The 22,159-nt window shown below is 38.3% G+C and overlaps 1 protein-coding gene and 1 long non-coding RNA gene across 2 annotated transcripts in view; one reads left to right on the top strand and one right to left on the bottom strand.

The window, feature by feature from the left end:
* The window catches only part of ptpn9a (protein tyrosine phosphatase non-receptor type 9a), a 27,457-nt gene extending 8,480 nt beyond the window's left edge, over positions 1-18,977 (top strand). Inside the window, exons 2-13 of the mRNA XM_042410703.1 lie at positions 2,213-2,356; positions 6,787-6,876; positions 8,753-8,877; positions 9,798-9,903; positions 10,506-10,616; positions 11,545-11,861; positions 12,117-12,204; positions 12,444-12,513; positions 13,930-14,008; positions 14,124-14,274; positions 16,100-16,307; positions 16,487-18,977. Of these exons, the coding sequence (XP_042266637.1) occupies positions 2,213-2,356; positions 6,787-6,876; positions 8,753-8,877; positions 9,798-9,903; positions 10,506-10,616; positions 11,545-11,861; positions 12,117-12,204; positions 12,444-12,513; positions 13,930-14,008; positions 14,124-14,274; positions 16,100-16,307; positions 16,487-16,677 (1,680 nt within the window). The 3' untranslated portion in view covers positions 16,678-18,977. The remainder of the gene's footprint in view (positions 1-2,212; positions 2,357-6,786; positions 6,877-8,752; positions 8,878-9,797; positions 9,904-10,505; positions 10,617-11,544; positions 11,862-12,116; positions 12,205-12,443; positions 12,514-13,929; positions 14,009-14,123; positions 14,275-16,099; positions 16,308-16,486) is intronic.
* On the bottom strand, positions 11,766-22,159 carry LOC121896742. The gene is made up of 3 exons (XR_006096099.1): positions 22,071-22,159; positions 16,136-16,196; positions 11,766-11,852 (listed from the first exon to the last, which is right to left on the bottom strand). It is a non-coding gene; the product is annotated as an uncharacterized LOC121896742 (long non-coding RNA).

The raw sequence follows: 22,159 nt of genomic DNA, 5'->3' as shown, positions 1-22,159 counted from the left end.
TGGTGTGTTCATGAACTTTTAAGTCGTAATGTGGAAACAACATGGACGCTACAAATAAGATGTGTTGTATTTATATATTTATAACACATTGATAGCTGTTTCCAGTTTTTGCGTGACAACGAAGAGAAAAGGATCAACTCGTCTAACAAATCTAAGTCAGACAGCAACTAACGGTTACAACCTAATACCATATTACAAATTACATGTGAGCAAAAAATTGACAAGCAATACGAGTTTTAATAAAAAGTTTCTTACCATCAACCATTTTCTTTCGTCACCTTGCATATATGATGTCAACTTTCAGCAAGTTGTGTACCAGAATTTCTGCTGACTTTCCAAGTTGTTGTTCCAACTTGAGGTGTTCACATGAATTTTCCCAGTTGGGAACTAATTTTTCCAATTATTCCGACACCACATTAATGCCACAAAAAAGGCTGTAGTGATGAACCTAGAGAGAATTATCACTCGACTCTGCAGCTCCCCCTGGCTTTATGGAGCTTTTATAGCAAGTTTAAACTCATTGTTAAGCTGTTCAGCCCACAACTTTACTGTTTTGGTTCACTGTCACGGCTTTCATATGTCATTTTCAGTTGCAGCAGACATCTGTTTTCAGAGAAAAACCACTGAAACCACTGTACGTTACCTGCACAGCACCGAATGGTAAAAAGACACAGGTAGCGACTAGCTGCTGAACATAGCGTAGCATTTAGCAGCTAAAGAGGCAGATAATTCTTTCAGGAGTTTATAGAGACCAGAAAACAGAGATGAAGGATAGTGAATATCAGGTGGACAGAAACACGACTCAATTGAATGAATGATCATAATGATTAAAAAAAAAAAAAAGAATGCCACATTAGCTTAAATGGTGATATGACAATGTTGTCAATGCAACTTTTCCCCACTGCCCCCTAGTGGCCACAAATCAGTTATTGCATGTTTAAAGCTGCTATATATTTTCATATTAACAATAGATCACATGACTTATTTTATGTGTATTTTATTAGTATTGATGACCCTAATTATCTCCGGACTCTGCGGTGGTACACAGTTCATTTCTACTGCCCCCAAGTGGACAAAAAAAATAATTGCTACACTTGGTATCGTAAATACCTGATGCAAGTTTAAACCTTGAAACAAATGAAAAATATTGTGCTTTAATCACACTAAATACTAATTAAAAAACACTCAGTTTTTGTGTTTTCTTAGTATTTTTTTTTTCTCTTTTAAAGTGTAGTGTAGTTAATGCCATGTAATCATTGGTAATCCATCATGTCAGTAGTCATTTTTAGCTCTTTATACTCTGCTTTGCTCTTCTTGGTTTCTTACCTGTGGTTGCAGCCAGATTTCACTAATTAGCATCTTCATCCTGAAACAACTGTCATCGATCAAACTATCATCATAGTTTGATGGATGATTATTCCTCTTCTTACTTGTGAAGAAGACCCGAAACCAAAATTAGGCTTAGGTGAGAAATGAATCCTGAAAACTGTAATTTCAGTGACATTATTCCAAAAAGCACAATTTTATTGCCAATAAACTACTTTATTATTTGATGTCTCAGAACTAGACTAGGAGATATGACTGGCTTTACTTCCAAGTACTATTAAAAGCGTATGTTGCCCTGTCATTATTGCAGCTTCACGTCATAGACACCAGTTCAGCCGGATTCCATCTTCTTCACCTCTCATGCTCTTGCACTCCTCTTAATAAAAGTGTCGGCTCTAAACTGGAAGTGTTCTTGCACTGAACAAAATCTCCAAACCGCCCCAGTTTACCTAAGTGCTGCCGTTTACATGCGTCACTCCTTCGTTTTTCTTGTTCTTTTTAGCTCAACCATGCACAGGAATTTTTTTTGTCGCTCCACGGCTTCCACAAAATGCCAAAACCTTCCCCAAGATAGCTGTGGTTAACACGCAAGATGATCAGCAAAACTGAGGAACAACTTGTGTAAAACTGAGCATTTTCATTGGCTGTACAAATTACAAGTCAAACATTTTTATTTTGTACTTCTCTGTGTATGTATATGCACTCACAGTGGGCAGGGCCCTCCAGAATATGCAACAGCATGTTAAACACAACCATAGGCCAGGCCACCTCGGAGGATGTATCAAGTTTAAAGCCTAGTTTCACTTCCTTCCTGTTTGACCCTTCAACTATGAGAGAACAAAGTTTGTGAGAACAAAGTTTGTGACCACATCTGTGTCTGTTTCAGGCTACCAGGCAGTTTCTGGAGGAAATCAACAAGTGGACCAGTCAGCATGGAGTGTCGCCGCTGTCCAGGGAACTGGCTGTCAAGTTCCTTATGGCTCGCAAGTTTGACGTCCTCCGAGCCATCGAGCTGTTCCACAGCTACAGGGTAAGGAGAGGGAGGGGAAACAGTCAGATTTCAAACATCTTGCAGCTGCACACACAGCACTGGAGCACGTTTAAGTGTCGTGGCCTCCTCTGGCAGCCATATTGGAAGTTCACATCTCTTGAAAACAACTTGTTCATCAGTAGACATGTTTGTTGCTTTGGATTCTCCCACTTAATAATGTTAACTCAAAAAATTTTGAGGAAACTTAAATTGGAAATAACTAGTTAAAGTTCAACCACAAGGACTTTTTAAGTGTTTATCTCCAGTCTAACCAACATTAGCAAAAGAAACAATCTTTGAGAGCTTGGGTATTTTTATGAAAGTCTAAATAATTTCCACCAAGTGGGCACTGGCAGATAAAGCTTTCTTAAGAAAGACTTAGATTAAAAAGTTAAAGCTGTGACTCGTTAGTGCTCAGTAAGGTTTTAATTCACTGAGTCACTTTTGCACCTTTAGTTTAGGGAATATAAACTTACTTTAACTTTTTTTTTTTTTTTTTTTTTAAATGGGTGTTAAATATAAATAACTTTGCCTAAATACATTACAGTCTGAAGTTTAAATCAAGAAATACCTGATCAAATAATAAGCAAACAAGCTTAAGAATTTGATGGCAACTATAAATATTATACTCTTTTCAATACTTGATGCTAATGGCACATTTCATTTGTACTCAAGTATTGAGGTTAGATACCCAGCACCACTACTCATACATCAGTAGGTGTTATAAATCATCCTCTAACTTCAGTAACCTCATGTATAAAACACATTTGGCCACCGTCACACTAAAGTTACAAATGTTACAGAGCAACAAGCAGAGATACACTCGCCTGTCGTAATACTTTACACTGCAGACAGCTGTTTTTCCTGAAAGACTACTACTTTATCAGCTCAGCTCATTAATCAGCAAAGGGAGATCTTGGTGACAGTGATGCTCATGTAACACAAGGGTAACAAAAATTCAAAGCTGCTAACTTTAACATTGTTGAGCAGTTAGAAAATTAACACAGTAGCACTGTAATTAGACAGTGTGATATTTTTTTTCTTCTTCTTCTTTTTAGTTCCACTGAATGTTCTCAAGGTCAGGTTGTTTTGGTGAAAACATAGTTTCCAGTTTTTCAGAAATCTAAATTTAGAGACATATCTACCACATCAGTCTAAACATTTTTTTTTATCTAACATTATTGAAAGAATCTACACCCACATTGGAACACTATTTCTCATCTATCGCTCCTTTTCTAGCTCATTATACTGCACATCTGCCAATTATTTCCACAGAACCAGTCGTATTATTTAAGCTTGTTGTTTGTAAGATTATGACACAACTGCAAAGTCAGCAGTTGCTTCTCTCTCACGCACGCACGCACACACACACTTTCTAAAACTTTCAGATGGACAAAAAAATAAAATCAGGACATCATAAAATATACATCAAAAAAATATAATCCTATATTTTCAATGCCAAATACACCAAATTCAATATTTAAAAAAATGTTATAACACCTTTTTCAAAACCAAAAACAGAGACACGGACAAAAGGCAGTCAAACAACACAGATGACGGTTGATTCAGAGGTAGAAAGGTAGAGTTCATTGCAGAGCGTCTTCACCACACCCACAGCACAGCAACACAAGGCCTTTTTCATTGAATTTCTTCAGAAGCTCAAGCCAAGTAAGAGATGGACTAAGCAGATGCACGAAAAACCTGAGGCCAGACACACACACACACACACACACACACCAAGTCACACACACACACCAAGTCACACACTGAATTATACACCAGGGGGATGTTTCAAGAAGCAGCATGCAGGCTTATTCAGCTTTCCAAGAAAGCTTCAAGCTTTTCACGAAAAAAGTGTTATGTTGTCATCAGAATAGAACATTGGTTGGTATGGTTGAAGTTATGAGGTTAGAGTAAATGCAGAACACAACAGACTTTGACTGGGAACGGCATGTTGAGCCTAGATGTAACCCAATATTAAACACAATAATAGAATTTGTGCTTTATTAAATCAAATAAAAGAGTTGTCATCTGGTTTCCCTGTAATGTGAGGTTATTTATTTTTGGGAGAGGTTTTTTTTTTTTTTTTTTTTTTTAGCATTTGAGGTACATATCTAATGAGTATTGCTGATCTTCTGCTTTTTGTTTCCTGTTTCTTTGGTTTGTTCTCAACCTATTCCCGGAGGAGAACTGTAGAGTGAAGCAGGCCCGAGTTAAAAACATACAGTTGCTGCTAATCAGAGGAGTCGTGTCCCCTCAGATATGTGAGAATGGATGGCTTTAGAAAATGTTCAAATCCTATTTTCACAGAAAGTGTTTTTTAATTAGCCATAATGATATAGTACATAAACAAAAGTGGCTTTTCTGTATGTTTTTATTCATATTTAACTCTGCAAAGCCCCCCCTCTCTGTTTAGGCTGCTTGGTTTCTCACTCAGGAGAGAGCATTATCCAACATAGCAGAGAAAAGATGTCAGATATCACTGAAAAACAGTTGGTGACCTTGTTGATGATGAAATGATGATCAAGATGAAACCTCCAGGGCAAGGCCAGCGGATAGGCCCGCAGATCTCATTTACTTTACGATCTGAAAATAAGATAATAACATAATCAACACCTTCTCCTCCGAGACACATTAAAAACTACCAGGGAGTTGAGGATTATGTCTCATTTTGTCCCTAAATGGTCTATTCTGCTGTAAATTACAAAATAGGATTTATCTGCTTAGATCTGCTCCGGTTTTATCCACAGCAGCAAAACGGAAAGTTCCCAGACGTCTCGCTCAGACTCTAATGACCTGAATAGCTTCAAGACATGGCAGGATTTTACCTCCTACCTTTTTAGTGAAGTCACTTCAATCACCAAGGTGGGTTCTTATTTCAGCAATGAATAGTTGGCCTGCATAAACGCGACTCATTTATAAATGCCTCGAATGTGACTTTGAGACGGATTAGTCTCCCCCTGCTACGCCACAGTTCATTTAACTCGGTTTAATGCTGCGTCAGCACCAGGACAGAGGCTGGGTACAAGTAATTTGTCAGGACCAAGTAAAGGGGGAAAGTTTCCAGTGCAATACTTGTTTGGGGGGGGGACGCACAAACAGGACCGAGCTGGCATTCAAAGTGTGCGAGTAGAGCTTGGCATGAAAAAAAAAAAAAAAATCATGAGTTTTTGTATCTCACCATCTACTGTAACTGCCTCGAGAGTAGTTTCAGTTAAGACTTTACGTATTTCAAAGAATCTCAGTACTTTTGATAAACCACAAAATTTAAAACAAAATAAGGTTCTGTTTCAGTGATGACGGTGCATTTTTTGAGACAGAACACTCTACTTCTCCTTATTTCAGCACAATTTTAAGAACTGAACACAACAGAGCTGGATGTATGCCAAAAAGCTGTTTGATAACTGAAAACTGTGCCTATTTCCAAGAAAGTTTTATAACATGTAAAAAAAAAAGAAGGAAGGAAAGTTTTTTTGAAGCTGAGTTTACAAGTGTTTCTATGGATTCTGAATTAGTCATTTTATTACATACTGTAGATGTTTTTATTAATGAGGCATTCTTTATAGGTGTAAATATTGTTTTTCTTTTCTTCTCAGGGCAAAACATGTAATTCAGCTGTTAATTGCTTCTTGTTTTGCATCAGGCTCATCTTTGAATGTTGCGTTTAATAGCTTAGCAAGAAAAAAACTGTTTCTGAGTCATTCTTAAATGCATTTGTTTCACTATAACACTTTTATATTTAAAATACAAATGCTTTTGCTCGTGTTTGTTTTTATGCCTGTTATCTATAGTGTTAAAGCTTCTAGTTTTATATTAACAATGGATAAAATGAGTGTGTGTCTATGTGAAAAGAGTCACTCAGACCCTGCGGTTCTCCTCAGCTGTACAGAGGTTTCTTGTGCTTTTGTAATTCTGAATTTCCCTCCAGGGATCAATAAAGTTCGACCTTATCTTATTGTTATCGATTGACTAATTGTTTCAGCTCTAGACAGGGTTCAGGTCAAGGAAAAGCTTCAGTGAAAACTAAACCCTTTATTAAAATCAGTATAAATAACATTCTTATGGCTTTAAGACTATTCTGCCAGATGGGTTAGACTCATTCCAGTGTGACCACTTTTCACTGGTCAATATAGGCCTCAATCACAGTTAAATCTCCCACAACTCCACAGTATTAAAATAAAAAGTAAATAAAATAGCAAATGGAAATCACACCTCCCCAGCTTGGCTTCACAATAAGTTCAAGAAACTCCCACACAGCCTCCTTGGAGGGGGGGGAAAAAGGGAATGGAAACCTTGCAGAGAGGGATCCTCCTGGCAGGAAAGTCAGGCATGTAATTCTATTGTTCACAGAGACGAATTCAGCTCAAAGTGACGCCTGCTATAGTTACTCCAAAGTCCTGACTTCACCTGCTGTGATCTGTTTTCTTCAGGAAACGCGCCTTAAAGAAGGAATCGTCAGACTTCAGCCACAGGAGGAACCTCTGCGCTCTGAGCTGCTGAGTGGAAAGTTCACTGTGTTGGTAAGAGAGTATCTGTGTGCTATATGCCCGTGTGCCTTCACAGTAATTTCCTCTACATTTAGCATAGCTCTTTAATGAAAGGTCAGGCCTAATGTCAAGTTGTAGAAAAACTGACTGCAGGTTTATGGACCATCTCAGTTTGAAATCCCATCTTTAACTGTTGCTTATAAACTATATTATTTTTTGTGATCTAATCAGTAGTAATTTTGATAATCGAATAATTGTTTAAGTTTAAATGCCAAAAATGATCTGGTTCCAACTTCTGAAATAAGAACTTTTGCTGGTTTTCAGTCTTTTTGATTGTAAACTGAATATTTCTGTGATCTGACTGTTGGTCAGACAAAACAAACTGTTTCAACATGCCAGCTCGGGCATGTTGAAATTGTGACAAGCAATTTTCACCATGTTCAACATTTATTGACCAAACAATTAAAGGAGTCCTCTAGTGATTCAGTATTACACCTCCATAAAGTCTGGGGTGAAGGGAAAAAAAAAAAAGATTTTCTGGCTTTTGGCTCCAAAAACACTTTCCCATAATGCAACCAGTCACATCTTTTTGTTAAACTCTTCCTGCCTGCTGAATGCTCAGGTCTGTCAGACTCTATTCAGACACTTTGTAAATGCAGGATTTCTGTTATGAATTTGTAGTCTCCCAAGTCCAAACTGAGATATGTTATTTCATATTATATATTGACAAGCTCCTCTGTGACAAGTCAAAAAAAAAATATTGTCAGATTCTTCTGTTTTTTAATAAAATTACTCAGGAAGTGACAAAGCCTGAAAAATATTTGCTATTGTCTTGCATTGAATGTTTGTCCTTTTTTTTTTCTCTGTTCCTCACTTGTCACCTCTCAGAAATTGCATTATAAACTGCATTTTAGGATCTTCTAGACCTGTCAAGGAAGTAGCTTAACTTGAAGATCAATCAGTCAGTAATGTCCTAAAGTGGCCACTTTTCATTGACAAGAAGGTTTAGGGTATGAATTCTAAAAGCAAGCTCTTGTAATTAAGGAATTAATGGCCCTTTCGGGTGTAACTTACTGACAAATGCTCAAGCCAAGTGGCTTTCCTGAGCCAGATAAATTTAGCCTTTTGTCAGCCAAATCACAACCATAAAAGATGCCCCCCTTCCAGCTTGCACACACACACATTCCCATTCTCCTGCGTTTCCCTTCTTCCTTCCCCACTGACGTGCCACAGTGGCATTGATGCTGCACATCCTCTTGTCTGACGTCGGAGTTCTCCAGCCTCAGCAGCAGGCTTCATATCCTGTCTGAGGTATTTTTAGCTCCCATGGCCGAGAACACAGGCTTATTTGCTTACAAAGGACGGTTCCGGTGTATCTTTGGTTCTCATGACACACTGTAGCTTTAACACTGATCACATTTGACTAGAAAAATATGTTCTGTGTCCCTCTCGGGGGGGAAAGAAAGGAGCCGTAAGAGGCAGCATCATTATTGACAAGAATCGCTCCTCCTGCTGAAATGTTGACAGCCCCTTTTTGGCATCATGCCAGTAACCAGTATATGAACTTAAGTGCCCCCCTGTGGTCATTGTTCATTCTTCATTTTTGCACAGCTTCCATTTGGCAGCCTTGTTGTCACGCTTAAAACCAGCCCCCAGTTCACTCCTTGAAGTGGCTTATAGCACCACATTACAGCACCACTCAGTCAACTTGCAAAACCTTCTCTACAGACGTATTTCATGGATATAATGAGAGGTTTATTAATAGCTATGTGAAGCCTGGCAGGGAATTACCCCAATATTCCACAGTTTAGTCAAAGGAAATGAGAGTTGGTGGTGAAAAAGGGGATAAACTTGTCACACTAGGTTGAATGCTGATGTAACCTGTTGTTGTTGTTGTTGTGTATTGCAGAGTGTACGGGACCCTTCAGGGGCCTCCATTGCCTTGTACACGGCCAAACTTCATCACCCCAACAAGACAGGCAACCATGTAGTGCTTCAGGCCCTATTCTACCTCCTGGATCGGGCTGTGGAGAGGTGAGGACTCCATAAATGATGAATAGCCTCAATATTAAAGAAGTTGTGATAAAATAGCTACATTTTGTTTAAAATCATTGTTGAACTGTTGTCAATACAGGACATCAATTCTTTGCTAGATTGATATATCTTGCTTTAGTATCGGAGGCTGGTACAGAATTTTACTTTTATTAGAAACCAAATACATCACCCAGTTTATTTCTTAGTAGGTCAGTTGTCCTTGAGGGAATCCTACAACTCATAGCATATTCGACTTTTACAAGGTAGTAATTTCAGACACTTTGCAGTTCCATGTGGCAACTATACTGAATTTGAAGCTGTTCATTGCAAAATACTGTCTATCCGCTGTAAAACTAAAACAATGTGACTATAATTGATTCAACTACAACTACTCTAACATCTCCATATGTACAACAGGGTGGTCTTTGTATAGATGGTTTTAAATTATTATATGCAAAATATTCTGGAAATTCAGTTGAGAAACGACTATTTTTTTGGCTAATCCAGTCATTTAAATATTTGACAAATCAAGTAGAGCTGAATTAATAAATCAGCTGAACATTAATCTGCAACTATTTTGATAATCAATCCATAGTTTCAGTCCATTTTCAAGCAACAATGCCAAATATTCTGATTCCAGCTTGTGAAATGTGCGAATTTACTGTTTTCTTGTCTTATGTGTCAATAAACTGAATATCTTAAGACTGCAAGCAATTTGAAGACATTGGGCTTTAGAAAATTGGTATTTTTCATTATTTTCTGACATTTCATAGACCAAACAATTAATTGATTAATCTATTAGTCAAGAAAATAGAGGAATACTAGATAATGAAAATAATAGTTGCAGCCCTAATCTGCTGTGTTTGACAAAACTTGCCTGTGTACGTTAGTTGTTACCTGACATGTTTTGTTGTCCACAGCTTTGAGACCCAGAGGAATGGTTTGGTGTTCATCTACGACATGGCAGGCTCCAACTACACAAACTTTGAGCTTGACCTGAGCAAGAAGATCCTCAACTTGCTTAAGGTTGGAATTACAAGACTGCATTTTGCACACACACAGGAAATGTTATTGTACAGGTAGAGTAAATGTAGTCAAGACAGGATTAGATACAGACAGACCCACTGTTAACACTTCTATGTATTATTCTTGGGTTTAAAGTTGAATTTTCAGCCACTGTTGAAAATCATTCATTTCTCTCCAGGACAAGGTTAATGCATAACTGCTGAGTTATTTCCTTCACCCTGTGCAGAAGCACATTGATTAAAATGCAGTTGGTGTCTTCAAGGATTTTAACGCCTGTCCGAAGGGCAAAACAAATGGCTCACTGAATGGTTTGACAAGCATAAAAAAGATGTAATACATGCACCATAGCTGTAAAATATTGCTTATTTTGTCAGTTACTTTCGTGTACGCCCACATCTAAGTGATTTGTGCTTTAAGGGCTCAGTAGTATGTCATTTGGAGTCAATAACACAGACACCTCTGTGGCCACATCCGCATCAGCGGCATGTATATTGTGTCTACATATCGATCTAAACATTGACTGTAGGAACTGAATTATCCTCAGTCAAAATCAGTTGACAGACTTACAGTTTGTTAAAATGTGTGCTGTCTTTCTCCACCAGGGGGCGTTCCCTGCCAGGCTGAAGAAGGTGTTGATTGTCGGGGCCCCTGTTTGGTTTCGAGTGCCCTACAACCTGCTCAGTCTGCTTCTCAAGGAGAAACTTAGGGAGAGGGTAAATGAAGGAGCTTGGTGCTCATTTTCTAATACTTTGATTTCTCACATCTGCTCTTTAGCTCTGCCTTCTCATTGTTCATGATTATACTTTACTAAGAGATTTGAGAAAATACATTTAGTTTATCTGGAGTGGCATGCAGTAAGTGAGCAGGCGAGTCTTTGTCATTGATTGTTGCAAGTGATCATTTGATTAGAGGGTTCTCTCTAACCACTAATCCACCCTGCTGCATGCTTGAGCCCTTTGGGTCGATCACCCTACAACACTACTGTCCCCAAAGAAAATTCATTAGCATGGATTTCTTTAGAGGCTGTAAATATCACCTGACTCTCTACTGTAAACTGTGTTTCAAGATTACTAAGGCAAGCAAGAATAGAGCGCTCTGAGATGTCACATGTAAAAAAATATATATATGTATCATAGTCAGAGAAAGTTGTTACCAAAATATTAGTGTCCTGACTCTGCAAAGAGGAAAAAAGTTCACTCTGAGCACATCTTGAGTAGTAAAGCCACGGTAACATCACCAAATTTAGACGTGACTACCAGAATGTATCCCTCCTTCCACAGCTCAGCGAGGAACTTTATTCTGTAAAAACATACAAACAGACTTTAATTTTAGAAGATACTGACTTGATGTAGCTTACTGAGACTAGTGAAGCATCATATTAGCTCCAGCTGAACTTTGGAATGTATTTTTACATGAAAAGAGGGCTGCAGATTTTGTCCCTCATCTCTTAGTGTAGTATAGTCTAAGAGAATAGCTTCAGGATCAGTACAGACAGTAAGATTTGTTACAGCAACCGAGACTCATTTCCATGTACATAATGGTATGTTAGTATTGTAGTAAGACAGTTGTGTAAAAACACGAACCTATCCTTTAACTCTGTCTTTATTGGGTCCTGTCGACCCCCGTCTCTTCTAACTCCAGGTTCAGATGGTAAAAATGGTCGAGCTGCGCCAACACCTCCCCAGAGACTGTCTCCCTCAGCACCTTGGCGGCCTGCTACCTCTGGATGCTTACAGCTGGAACCAGCAGCTACTGGCGGGCCAGAACGGCAGGGTGGATCCAGTGGACGAGCTGGTGGGAATACCCGTGGAAGATACTTCCATTCACGTCCCGGGACCTGAGTCCATGCGCCCGCAGGAGCTGCTGACACACCTCGGCAGGCTCCAGCGTTCAGGCATCCATCAGGAGTATGAGGAGCTCCGAAAAGAACCTCCACCTGGAACCTTCCACTGTGCACAGTGAGTTTATAACATTAGACACGTCGTGGGATGGGTTTACTACCTCAAAAAAGGAATTATTACACATTATACATTTCATTAAAGCAATGGATTGGTTCGCTTATTTCCCCATGAAACAAAATCATATTATTTACATATACACGTCTTAAAACAGCTGCCATGGCTTAGGCTACTTTTGTTCATCAGAATAAATATTGACCCACACTTCAAGCAGAAGAAGTGTCACTAATAATCTTTGGTTTTAATTGTTTACAGAGCAGCCTACAATCAGGAGAGGAATCGCTATGGAGATGTGCTGTGCCTTGATCAAACAAGAGTTCGTTTGAAATCCAGAAGGAATGAGGTTGGTGATTTTTTTTTAAATATGCATATTACAGGTGTCATTCATATCAAAGAAAAAGACTGGTCACTCTCAGCTGCCAAGAAACATGACGAGCTTCAAAATTTAACAGGCTGCCACACTAGTTCATCAGCTAGCTGGCAGTTGGCAATAGAAGTGTTTTCTTGAACTGACATGAGATATACTAGAAATACTGCACAGCCTCAGTCCATCATTGTGACAAAACTTTGTTGTTCCTACAGAGATCAGACTACATCAATGCGAGCTTCATGGATGGCTACAAACAGAAGAATGCATACATTGGTACTCAAGGTATGTCAGATATTTTTGCTGATGCTCTCTGGATTACTGTTAGTATTACTGCTAACCCATGTTCATGCCCTTTTAAGTTAATGGTTCATATTGGTTGTCGATGATCATTACATTGCAGTCAAATGGAATAAGCTTTAGTTGTACAAACATAGGTATTTGCTGTAACGTTTAATTTAAGGTTATTTTTCCATTTTCAGTACATTTTTTCCAAACCTCACCTTTTGAATAGGTAGATCTTCCTACATCTAATAATTCATGAAGCTTATATTCTCTGAGATTTTGTCAGAAACGCATAGATTCAACTTGATAATCATTTTTCAGGCTGTATTTACAGGGAGTATTGAATCGCATTATATATTGAAAGAAGAGGTTTTTTTTCTAATAATTTGTTCAACTGCACACTGAAAAATGATTTCAATTACTCAATTATTTAAATTAAATTTTATCTAAAATTGTGATTAAATATAACCAAGGTACTATTTTTAGCTATGGACTCTAATTGATGGCAAAATTCCTGATATTTAAAGTAACATATGCAGCTCAGTACTGTTTGTGATGTAGGGCCAACATCTCAGTTATTTGGCATTAAATTGCTGGAACTTAACACATCTTGTGTGACTGGGCATGCTGAGCATAGCTGTGTACACTGACATCATAGCAGCACAAAATCTAAACAAGACGTAGCATATGAATAAAAAAAATGACAATAGGCCAAACACTGAGCCTTGTGGTATACCAGTGTTAAATTTAGAGCATTCAGAGATGATGTTGTGTGAAACAAAGTGTGCTTGTCTTCCACAGAAAATTATCATGAATGTGTAGTGCTATAAATGCCAGAGTGCCTTTTTATGAGATTTATAAGTTCATTTTGATTGATTGTTTAGGACATCAGCATTCTGCTGAGTCATTAAACAGAAGTTTAATTAATAACAGATGGCAAAATGCAATAAGGGAGACAGGTAAATAAATGACAGTCGGCAGAACAGGGTTCTATTATCAGAACGAGCTCCTTAATGAGTTTTGCAGGAGACGGGTGGTCAAATTGGCAGGATGTTGGTTTTATGACATGCTCTAATTTGCTGAAGATATCTAGGGAGACTGTCTCAAACTGACAGAAAAAGCTGGTGGACTCCAGGATACTGCAGGTGCATACAAAAGAGTGACTAGAAACAATCACACCGTGATTAGGTCAATTTTGTGATTAAAGAATATGTAAAAGTCATTCACAGTAGATGAAGAGCTGTGAAAAGGGAAAGGGGTTAGTTTTCTCAATACCCTGTCTTAATTATTGTTAAGTATAAGTGTAGCTCATTAGGTTGCAATCAAATGGATATGCTCCATTTCATTTAATCACTGACTAAATTCACTGAAAAAAGAAATTGAAGTTTGCTCTGAATCTCTTGTTGCACTGTCTAGGACCACTGGAAAAGACCTATGGTGATTTCTGGAGAATGGTTTGGGAACAAAACGTGCTTGTTATCGTCATGACAACCAGGTAAATTGACAAAGGCATAGTCAGTACATAGTTCTTGAGCCAAAAAAGGTACCAGTTGGCAATAGTGAGACTAAAATTCATTTTTATAAAAGTGTATTGTGTTACTGTGCTGCAGGACAGATGAGGGCAGTCGGAGGAAGTGTGGACAGTATTGGCCTTTGGAGGAAGGGGGACAGGAGGTCTATGGCCATATGGCAGTGGTGAACCAAAGGGTGGACCACCACACCCATTACAACCACACCACGCTTGAACTGCACAACACTGAGGTACAGCCATGGACCACAGCAGGAATACATACCGGGGAGGTTTTTCATGTAGCAGCAGTTTGTCAGTGAACAACTTGGGGAGCAAATAAAATACATGCATGCATAGTAACGCCAAAGATATTTTCAATATAAGTTCTGGCCTACAAATTCCTATAGTAAGATATCCATCTTTATTTTCCTTTTATTTTTCCTCTTTATTTGGGTCACGGTGGAGACAGGCCTAGCAATATAGCCTCTCCTCATCCAAGTCCTCTAGCTCATTTTGGGGGATCCTGAGTCATTTTTAGGCCAGCTGGGATATGTAATCCTTTAGCACGGTGGGGTCTGCCCCAGAGTCTCCTACCAGCTGGACAAGCCCAGAGTACCTCTATAGGGAGGAGTCTATGAGGCATCCTGATTATGTGATAATCCAGGGCAACCTAAACCACCTCAACTGGCTCCTTTTAACACAAAGGAACAGCTGGTCTATGCCAAGCTCCATTTCGATATAGAGCTTCTCACCCTGTTCCTACGGCTGAATAGGGACTTCCAGCAATTGAAAGCTGAAGTAATTCTCATTCTTTTGGTCACTACCAAACACTCTGGGCAATATGTGATATGTGGAATGTAGATTTAGGAGCCTCGCCAGCATGCTTTGCTGCCTGCCATAGTATCACTCCCAATGCCACACCAATCCACGTCTGTATCTCATTCCCCATTTTTCCCTCAGTCATGAACAAGAAATCCTTGACTTGGGAAAGCAACTTTCTCCCAACCCAAGAGGTGCAATCTGCTGTTTTCTAGCAGAGTACCATGGTACCATACCACCACCAGACTTGGAGGTGCTAACTGTCATGCCACTGTCATCCACTTTGGCTGTAAACCACGTAAGCATGTGCTGGAAGGTACAGTGAAGCCAACAGAACTGCATAAATGTCTTCGCCAAGATAAGTGGTCCATGAAAATCACAAACAGAATTAGTAAGAAAATGTCTGAGACCAACCAAAAGTCTTTCTCTGTTGCCTCCTCGAATACCTCCCATGCCCTGAGTTTTTTTTGCTTCCTCAATCACAGAAGCTTTTGAGTCCCCAAGATCAACAAAGGTCTTTGTCTTCAACCTAACGTCTTCCTTCACTGCTTGTTTTCATGAAGAGTTTCATGCATTGCCACCACAACAGGCACAGACATCCTTGGTCAAGACTGCAAGTAGCAACCTTTGCACCTGAACAAAGCCTACCTGGCCGGCTGTCCCTCTAAATTACCCCTATAGGTGTCTCCGGCATTACTCAGTGTTGAAGCCCCCCCACCAGAACTGGAGTTCGCAGGCCATGCCATCTCTAGGATTCACCCAGTGACTCCATGAAGGCCAAATACACTAACCTGATTTGCGGTGTGTTGGCACAAACAACAGTCAAAACCTTCTTTTCCATGACTTGCACTTGCATAGAGGCAAATTTGGTTGCACAACCAGTCTAACTGGTAGTCTGTATCTGATTGGTAACACCTCCCACCTTAGCTCTGACTCCCTCCATACCAGACAAATGACACTCGACATCCTAGAAGCCAGTTTTTGTAGGCAAGGGTCAGCATGTCAAGGGCCCCGCAAGAGAGGCTGATGTTATAAATATAACTTTGGTTTGAGCTATATTCTGCTGTGACTCCACATCATGCATACTGTAGATTCAATGGCCAATACACCTACACTGCTTGAATATACTTGTTTCCACATTTAAAACCTTAATTGTGCAATCAAGCCATATTTCCTGAGCAGAATTCTTTTTTTTCAAAGTTATGAGTAATGTACAACAAGCATGTAACTGTCAAAATATTCTTTTTATCCATTTAGACATGTGAACAGAGACAAGTGAGTCATTTCCAGTACCTCAGCTGGCCTGACTACGGTGTTCCCACCTCAGCAGTGACTCTCATTGACTTCCTGGGAGCTGTGAAGAGACAGCAGAGGAAAATGGTGAAGGCTTTGGGACTTCAGTGGTCAGGACACCCACAGGGACCCCCAATGGTGGTCCACTGTAGTGCAGGGATTGGGAGAACAGGTGAGGTCCTGAGATTGTAACTCTCCAAAACTATTTTTTTTATCATTGACATCCAGTTTTGAAATTACATTATGACCTTCAAGGGTCAGTTAACATTTATCACAGAGTTTTTACAGGATGGTAATAACTGCGCATCATTGTCAATCCCTTTTTTAAAAAGTGTCATTTGTTCTTTGTAGGTACCTTCTGTGCCCTGGACATCTGTCTGTCCCAGCTACAGGACGTTGGCTCACTAAATGTATGCCAGACGGTGCGGCGCATGAGAACACAGAGGGCCTTCAGCATTCAAACCCCAGACCAGTACTACTTCTGCTACAATGCCATTTTGGAGCATGCCCAAAGGCAGGGTCTGCTCCCAGCCAATCAGTGAGCTTCATTCCTGACTTCCCAAACCAATCCATGAGCCCTGAGATTTCTGCAGTCAACCTGTTAACCCCAAGCCGTGTTGTGTGACCAATTAGTGAGCCCAGGAAAGAAACTTCCTTACAGTGGCTGTCTTTTGAAACTAGGCCATTCTTCATTGGCACGCCAGACCAAGACAAGGCAGTGACAAGAAAGGCTTGAGTGTTGACTTTGCGAAGTTTCAATGTGATAGCATTTTGGCCGCCAACATTGTGACATTTTGTTTTTGCTGAACATATCTCCAGAAAATAGGTGGTAGAGTGAACAAAGTGCTCCAGTGTTGTGCAGTTTTGTGGTCTATGGTCAGGCACATTAGGTGAAGTGATCGAGGTAATGTTCAATAACTTTGTTTTATTTTCCACTTTAAACCAATGGTTTAGGGACCATAAGAGAGTAGTTCATCCCCCCAAAAAATCATCTACTCATCATATGTCAGTTGAAACTCCATTGAAGGTAATGGCAGCAAAATATTGAATTGAACTTTTACCTGCATTTCAGTCGAATTCTCATTAATTTAACATGGTCTAAATGCTCCAAAAAGTCACTTTACCTTTCTCTTAATATCTGCTGTAGAGTAATCCAAATGGTTAGTGGCTTAATGACTGCCCCACATGAGTTATGACATGAGCTAAACTAACTTCAGATGTTTTCAAAAGTATTGAAATGAGCTCAGATGGAACTGTGGTGCCAAACTTGCTGCAATAAATTCTATTTATTGGAGTTTCAACTGACATGGAGGGGTGAAATATTCCTTTTTAAATAAGTGCACCATTTTTATTCCAGATAAGAAGTGTGATCACCACTGTGATAGGATTGTTTTTACACCTACTGTGTCCAGTAAGTATTCAGTACACTGCAGTTCATTCTTAGCACAAGGTGTATGTCAAGTAGATGGTACGAGCTAGTTTTGCATCATCTCAGGAGTGTCCTACTGAACACGAGGAGGTGAAACTGCTACTTGACTTATTTAGTTGCAAAGAAGTTCTTTGAGCTCGCATGATGCATTGTCCTCTGCCTCAGTAAATACCACTGAATGGCGGTAAGGAGAGGTAAAGCACATCCCAAATGATCAGGCTATAAACTCCCAAATGGCCAATACATCTCCTCTGTGATCACTCATCAAATCACTTTCCATGTGAATTCTTTTGTTTTATTTTTCCACATGTATCCACTGAAACCCAGGCCTTACATCTCACCTAATATTGAGATTTCCTGACCTGCAGTACAGACTGTGACTAGTGTCTGCGTCCGCCTTTGCTCACTAGCAGTGCCATCATGCTTTAGTGATTGTGCGAATGTATTGCTAAGCCCCCACCCACACACATGTGCACACACCTGTTTAGAGCAGTCCTTGCTGCAGTGACTATGCCATTGAAGCGTACATCTGTGTAAGTCATCAGTTAAGACCTCATAAGTAGTGCAATACTTCTTTTTTTTTTTTTTTTTTTTTACACAAATCATGTTATAGCACTTTTAAATAACTATTCCCAATGTGCTGAGATTAGTCCTTATGGCGTTAGGTTGGGATGACAAATAAAACTTAATAGTAATTCTGTAGGTCTACATGTGATGCTGGGATAACTTGATTGTTATTGTTAAATTTAGTAATGCTTGAATATAAAACATTTAGTGACATTTGACTTACTGTAAACTTCTGCATAGAGCTTTATTGGACAAATCAAGAGGATTTTACAGGGAAACCAGAAATTCATGATAGAATAGCAGAAATAGCTGATGGAGCATGCACAAATCTGTGCCTACACCCTATAAAGTCCTTCTTGGGCACGTGAGAGTCAGAAATTATGTCTGAAGTATATTTTCAATATTATTGTGTTACTTTTAAGTTCTACAGACTGTGGTTGTAATCAGTGCTTTCATCTGGTCCCAGTATCTTGCCATTATTATAGAGTACATGTACAAAATCTGAGTGTCTGTCTGTCATACTTTGCATTATGTTATTGCCGGGTGAAAAAAAAAATTTGTTCTTTGCTACAGAATTCATATTGAATTTGCTTGTAGTGAAGCATTTTTTAAGTCTGCCATCCTCATGCACTCTGATTTTAGAATTGTTTTTCCTTTCAATGATGGACGCAGAATGTGCCCTATTTTATTTTTCTATGGTATTCAACAACTGTTTTCATACGATTGCCCAGGATATACAGTTATCTACATTAATTTTATATTTGTTCTGTTATAACCTATTACTGTATCATTTGTATGACTATTGAATCAAGCTATACTGTATTAAATACAAACTATGTCAACGTGTACATTTGTAAAAGACGTCTTTTTGGCATAGATATTTTGTAGAGCTGCCCCACAGTCATACAAGATGTATAACATTTCTCATTTTCTAATCAGTGGCATAGAGCTGAAAATTAATAGATTAATCAATTAGTCAGTCAACAGAAAATGATTCATTAACACTGATAATCATTTAAGTAATTTTTAAAGGAAAAATGCAAAAACATCACTGGCTCCAGCATTTCAAATGCAAATATTTGCTGGTTCTGCGTCTTCTTTGATAGTAAATTGAACATCATTGAGTTTTTTTCTGACTGTTTGTCAGAAAAAAAATAGTTTTAATATGTCAGCTTGGACTTGATTGACTCTTTCACTATTTTCTGAGATTTTATAGAAGAAATCATCACTTAAGCAAGACGATTATGTAAACAATTGTTGGTTGCTGCTCTGTATCATTGGAAGTTTGACCGTCCTCAATAGTATAGACAAAAGTAGTGTCCACAACACTTTGCATCAAGTTGTATAAAATACAGAATATGAAGAAAATGTATACAATACAAAACAATTTTGCAGTTCTCATTTTATTTCTTATCAGTCAGGTTTTTAGAGTTTATGTATTTTCAGTCAAGATAGAGCATATACCCGCACCATCAAAAAAAACCTGAATATCCTGTAAGAGTGGAGACAAATACAAAATTCAGGTGCTTCCATTCAAGCGGCAAGGGAACACTGAATGGTCTGATGAGTACAACGATCGTGTGAATTGTTTACAAAATGCCTTCACAGTCAATACATTTTAAGCCAACTGATTATCTGATAACACAAAATGATAATCCCTCCAGTAGAGTTGCAGAGACTTGTTGAATCTGTGCTGAGAAGCACTGAAGTGGCTCTCGCACCTCACTAAGACCCTTCATGTTGTTTTTGTCTTTGTCACACACTTGTATTTGGGCCACAATTTATTTTGATAACAACCAAATTTAAGAGATCTTTATCAGTATTATGATCACATATTTACAGTCAAATTTTTATTGATCTTGGACTCAAAACTCCAGTATTGACGGAGCTCTATATAATATACATGAGATAAGGGATTTCAAGCTTCCTATAGAATCTAGTTTGAATCTAACATCATCATTCAATGGGACTGTGGGGTTTACAGCCACACCAAAAAGTGAGCAGTGTAAACTACAGCAATTAAACAGGAATACCCACAAAATAATGTGCACTCCCACCACATTAAAACACTGAATCTGTAAAGCATGCTGGGAGCTTAATTCAGCAGCGTGTGGGTATTTATCTCTCAACAATGTTTATTGGTGTGTTGTAATATCCTCAGGCCAAATTAGTGCCCTCTGTATATTGCAGCAGCAACGCATACTGAGAGCAATATTCCTTCCTTCAATTTACACCCTTTACTATTTTCTCTCATCAGTAACGTTCAAGTATAAAATTGTTTATAATCCTTTTGTCTTTATCTTATCTGATAGTATCTTCTCAGTGGAGAGGATACTAGCCCCCAAACTAGGAATTCTGTTTTTTTCTTTCTTCTGCAATATAAAAACACTTGGATACAGCTTATGACTGCACCAACCAAGGATCGAGTACATGGAAAAAGCCTGCAAATCTTTGAACTGGTCCTGTAAACTATACATTTTAACAACATGAGACCTAATTTACTAATTTTTTTTTTGTTGTTGTTTTTTTTTTTAGCTTTGACAGACTAATTAAGATTAAATCAAATGAAAATGATTAAAAAAGCTCCAAGAATAGTTTATTCTTGAGAACTGTTGTAGTTAGAACCATTTTTTACCACCTTAAAGCAGAATTCACATGTCATTTCTATGATTTTGGCCAGTTCTTAGACTCACTTGTGTACATGACTCCCCCAAAAGCTCCAGGATGGAAAAAGAAAGCCAAAGCTCAAACACTTTTTGAATCTGCAGGAAGATCTACAGGCTGTGAGGGTTAAATTTACATTTAAGTTCATTATTTTGTTACCTGAGAAACACCTTGAACATAAAAGATTTAAAACAAAGTTAACAAATGTCAATATTCCATCATTTTTTATTGACAAGTTTTTTTACTTATCTAATTACATTTTATGTCACTAAGCTCAGCTTGTCGCTTGGTTTTCTGAGTGTAGTATCATACATACAAGTGAGAACAGTAAAAATGTACACCCACAGGCCTTAGATACAAGGCTGCAATCAATGTAAGCGCTTTCTTTTCTTAATAACAACGATTGTTGCAGACTGTTTTCCATTATATGAAATACAGCTATGGAGTACCGCCCTCTGCCTTAACTGCTTACAAGGAAAGCCTGTTTTAAGAGGGTCATAAGAGATTAGACTTGACATCAAGCGACATACATTTTCTTCTGGTGTGTTAGAATAGGTATCCTCTTACCGTAAAAACTCGGATGAAGAGGTTAGGATTTTTACACTGTATCAAAAATGTGTTTATTCTAATAAATAAATATGCTAATAATGAAAAATCCAGCGGAGGAAAGGGAAAGTCACTTAGTACATTTACTCAAGTACAGTATTTAAGCACAATTTTAAAAAGGAACTTGTAATTTACTTGAGTATTTCCATTGTATGTAACGTTGGACTTCTACTCAAATACATTTCAAATAATTAAATACAAATATTGTATTTTTTTTACTTCAGTACATCAGTGGTAGAAGTAGCAGTCAGACCCTTTACTTAATTAAAAGTAGCACTGTCACACTGTAAAAAATTATCCATTACAAGTTAAATAGAATTATTAATACTAATTAATATTTTAGTTCTTTTATGGACCTAAGTGATTAATCGATAACGTATTCGGCAGATTCATAATTAATAATGAAAATAACCATCAGGTGAAGCCATACTTGAAATATCAAAAGCGAAAGTACTCCTACTGTTTTATATATAGTCCTATTATTGGATTATTATTACTGAAACATTAACAAGTAAGAAGCATTTTAATTGGGTCAGTTTGAACCACTTTATATAGGCCTGCTGTTGTGTAGTTTATAACAACAATGCATCATATTTTATATTTATTTATCATTGTTTTATACGTAAAAAGTAGAATATGTCCCTCTGAGATATAGTGAAATAAACCTACCTGAAAAGTGTCTCCATCACTGCTGCAAATCATTTCCTAACACTGTGAAGGTCTTCAGCGTAGATGACAGTCAGGCCTCCACAGTTTTG

The sequence above is a fragment of the Thunnus maccoyii genome, chromosome 5 (assembly GCF_910596095.1).
Source record: "Thunnus maccoyii chromosome 5, fThuMac1.1, whole genome shotgun sequence".
Lineage (NCBI taxonomy): Eukaryota > Metazoa > Chordata > Actinopteri > Scombriformes > Scombridae > Thunnus > Thunnus maccoyii.
This window is presented reverse-complemented; position numbering and strand designations above follow the sequence as displayed.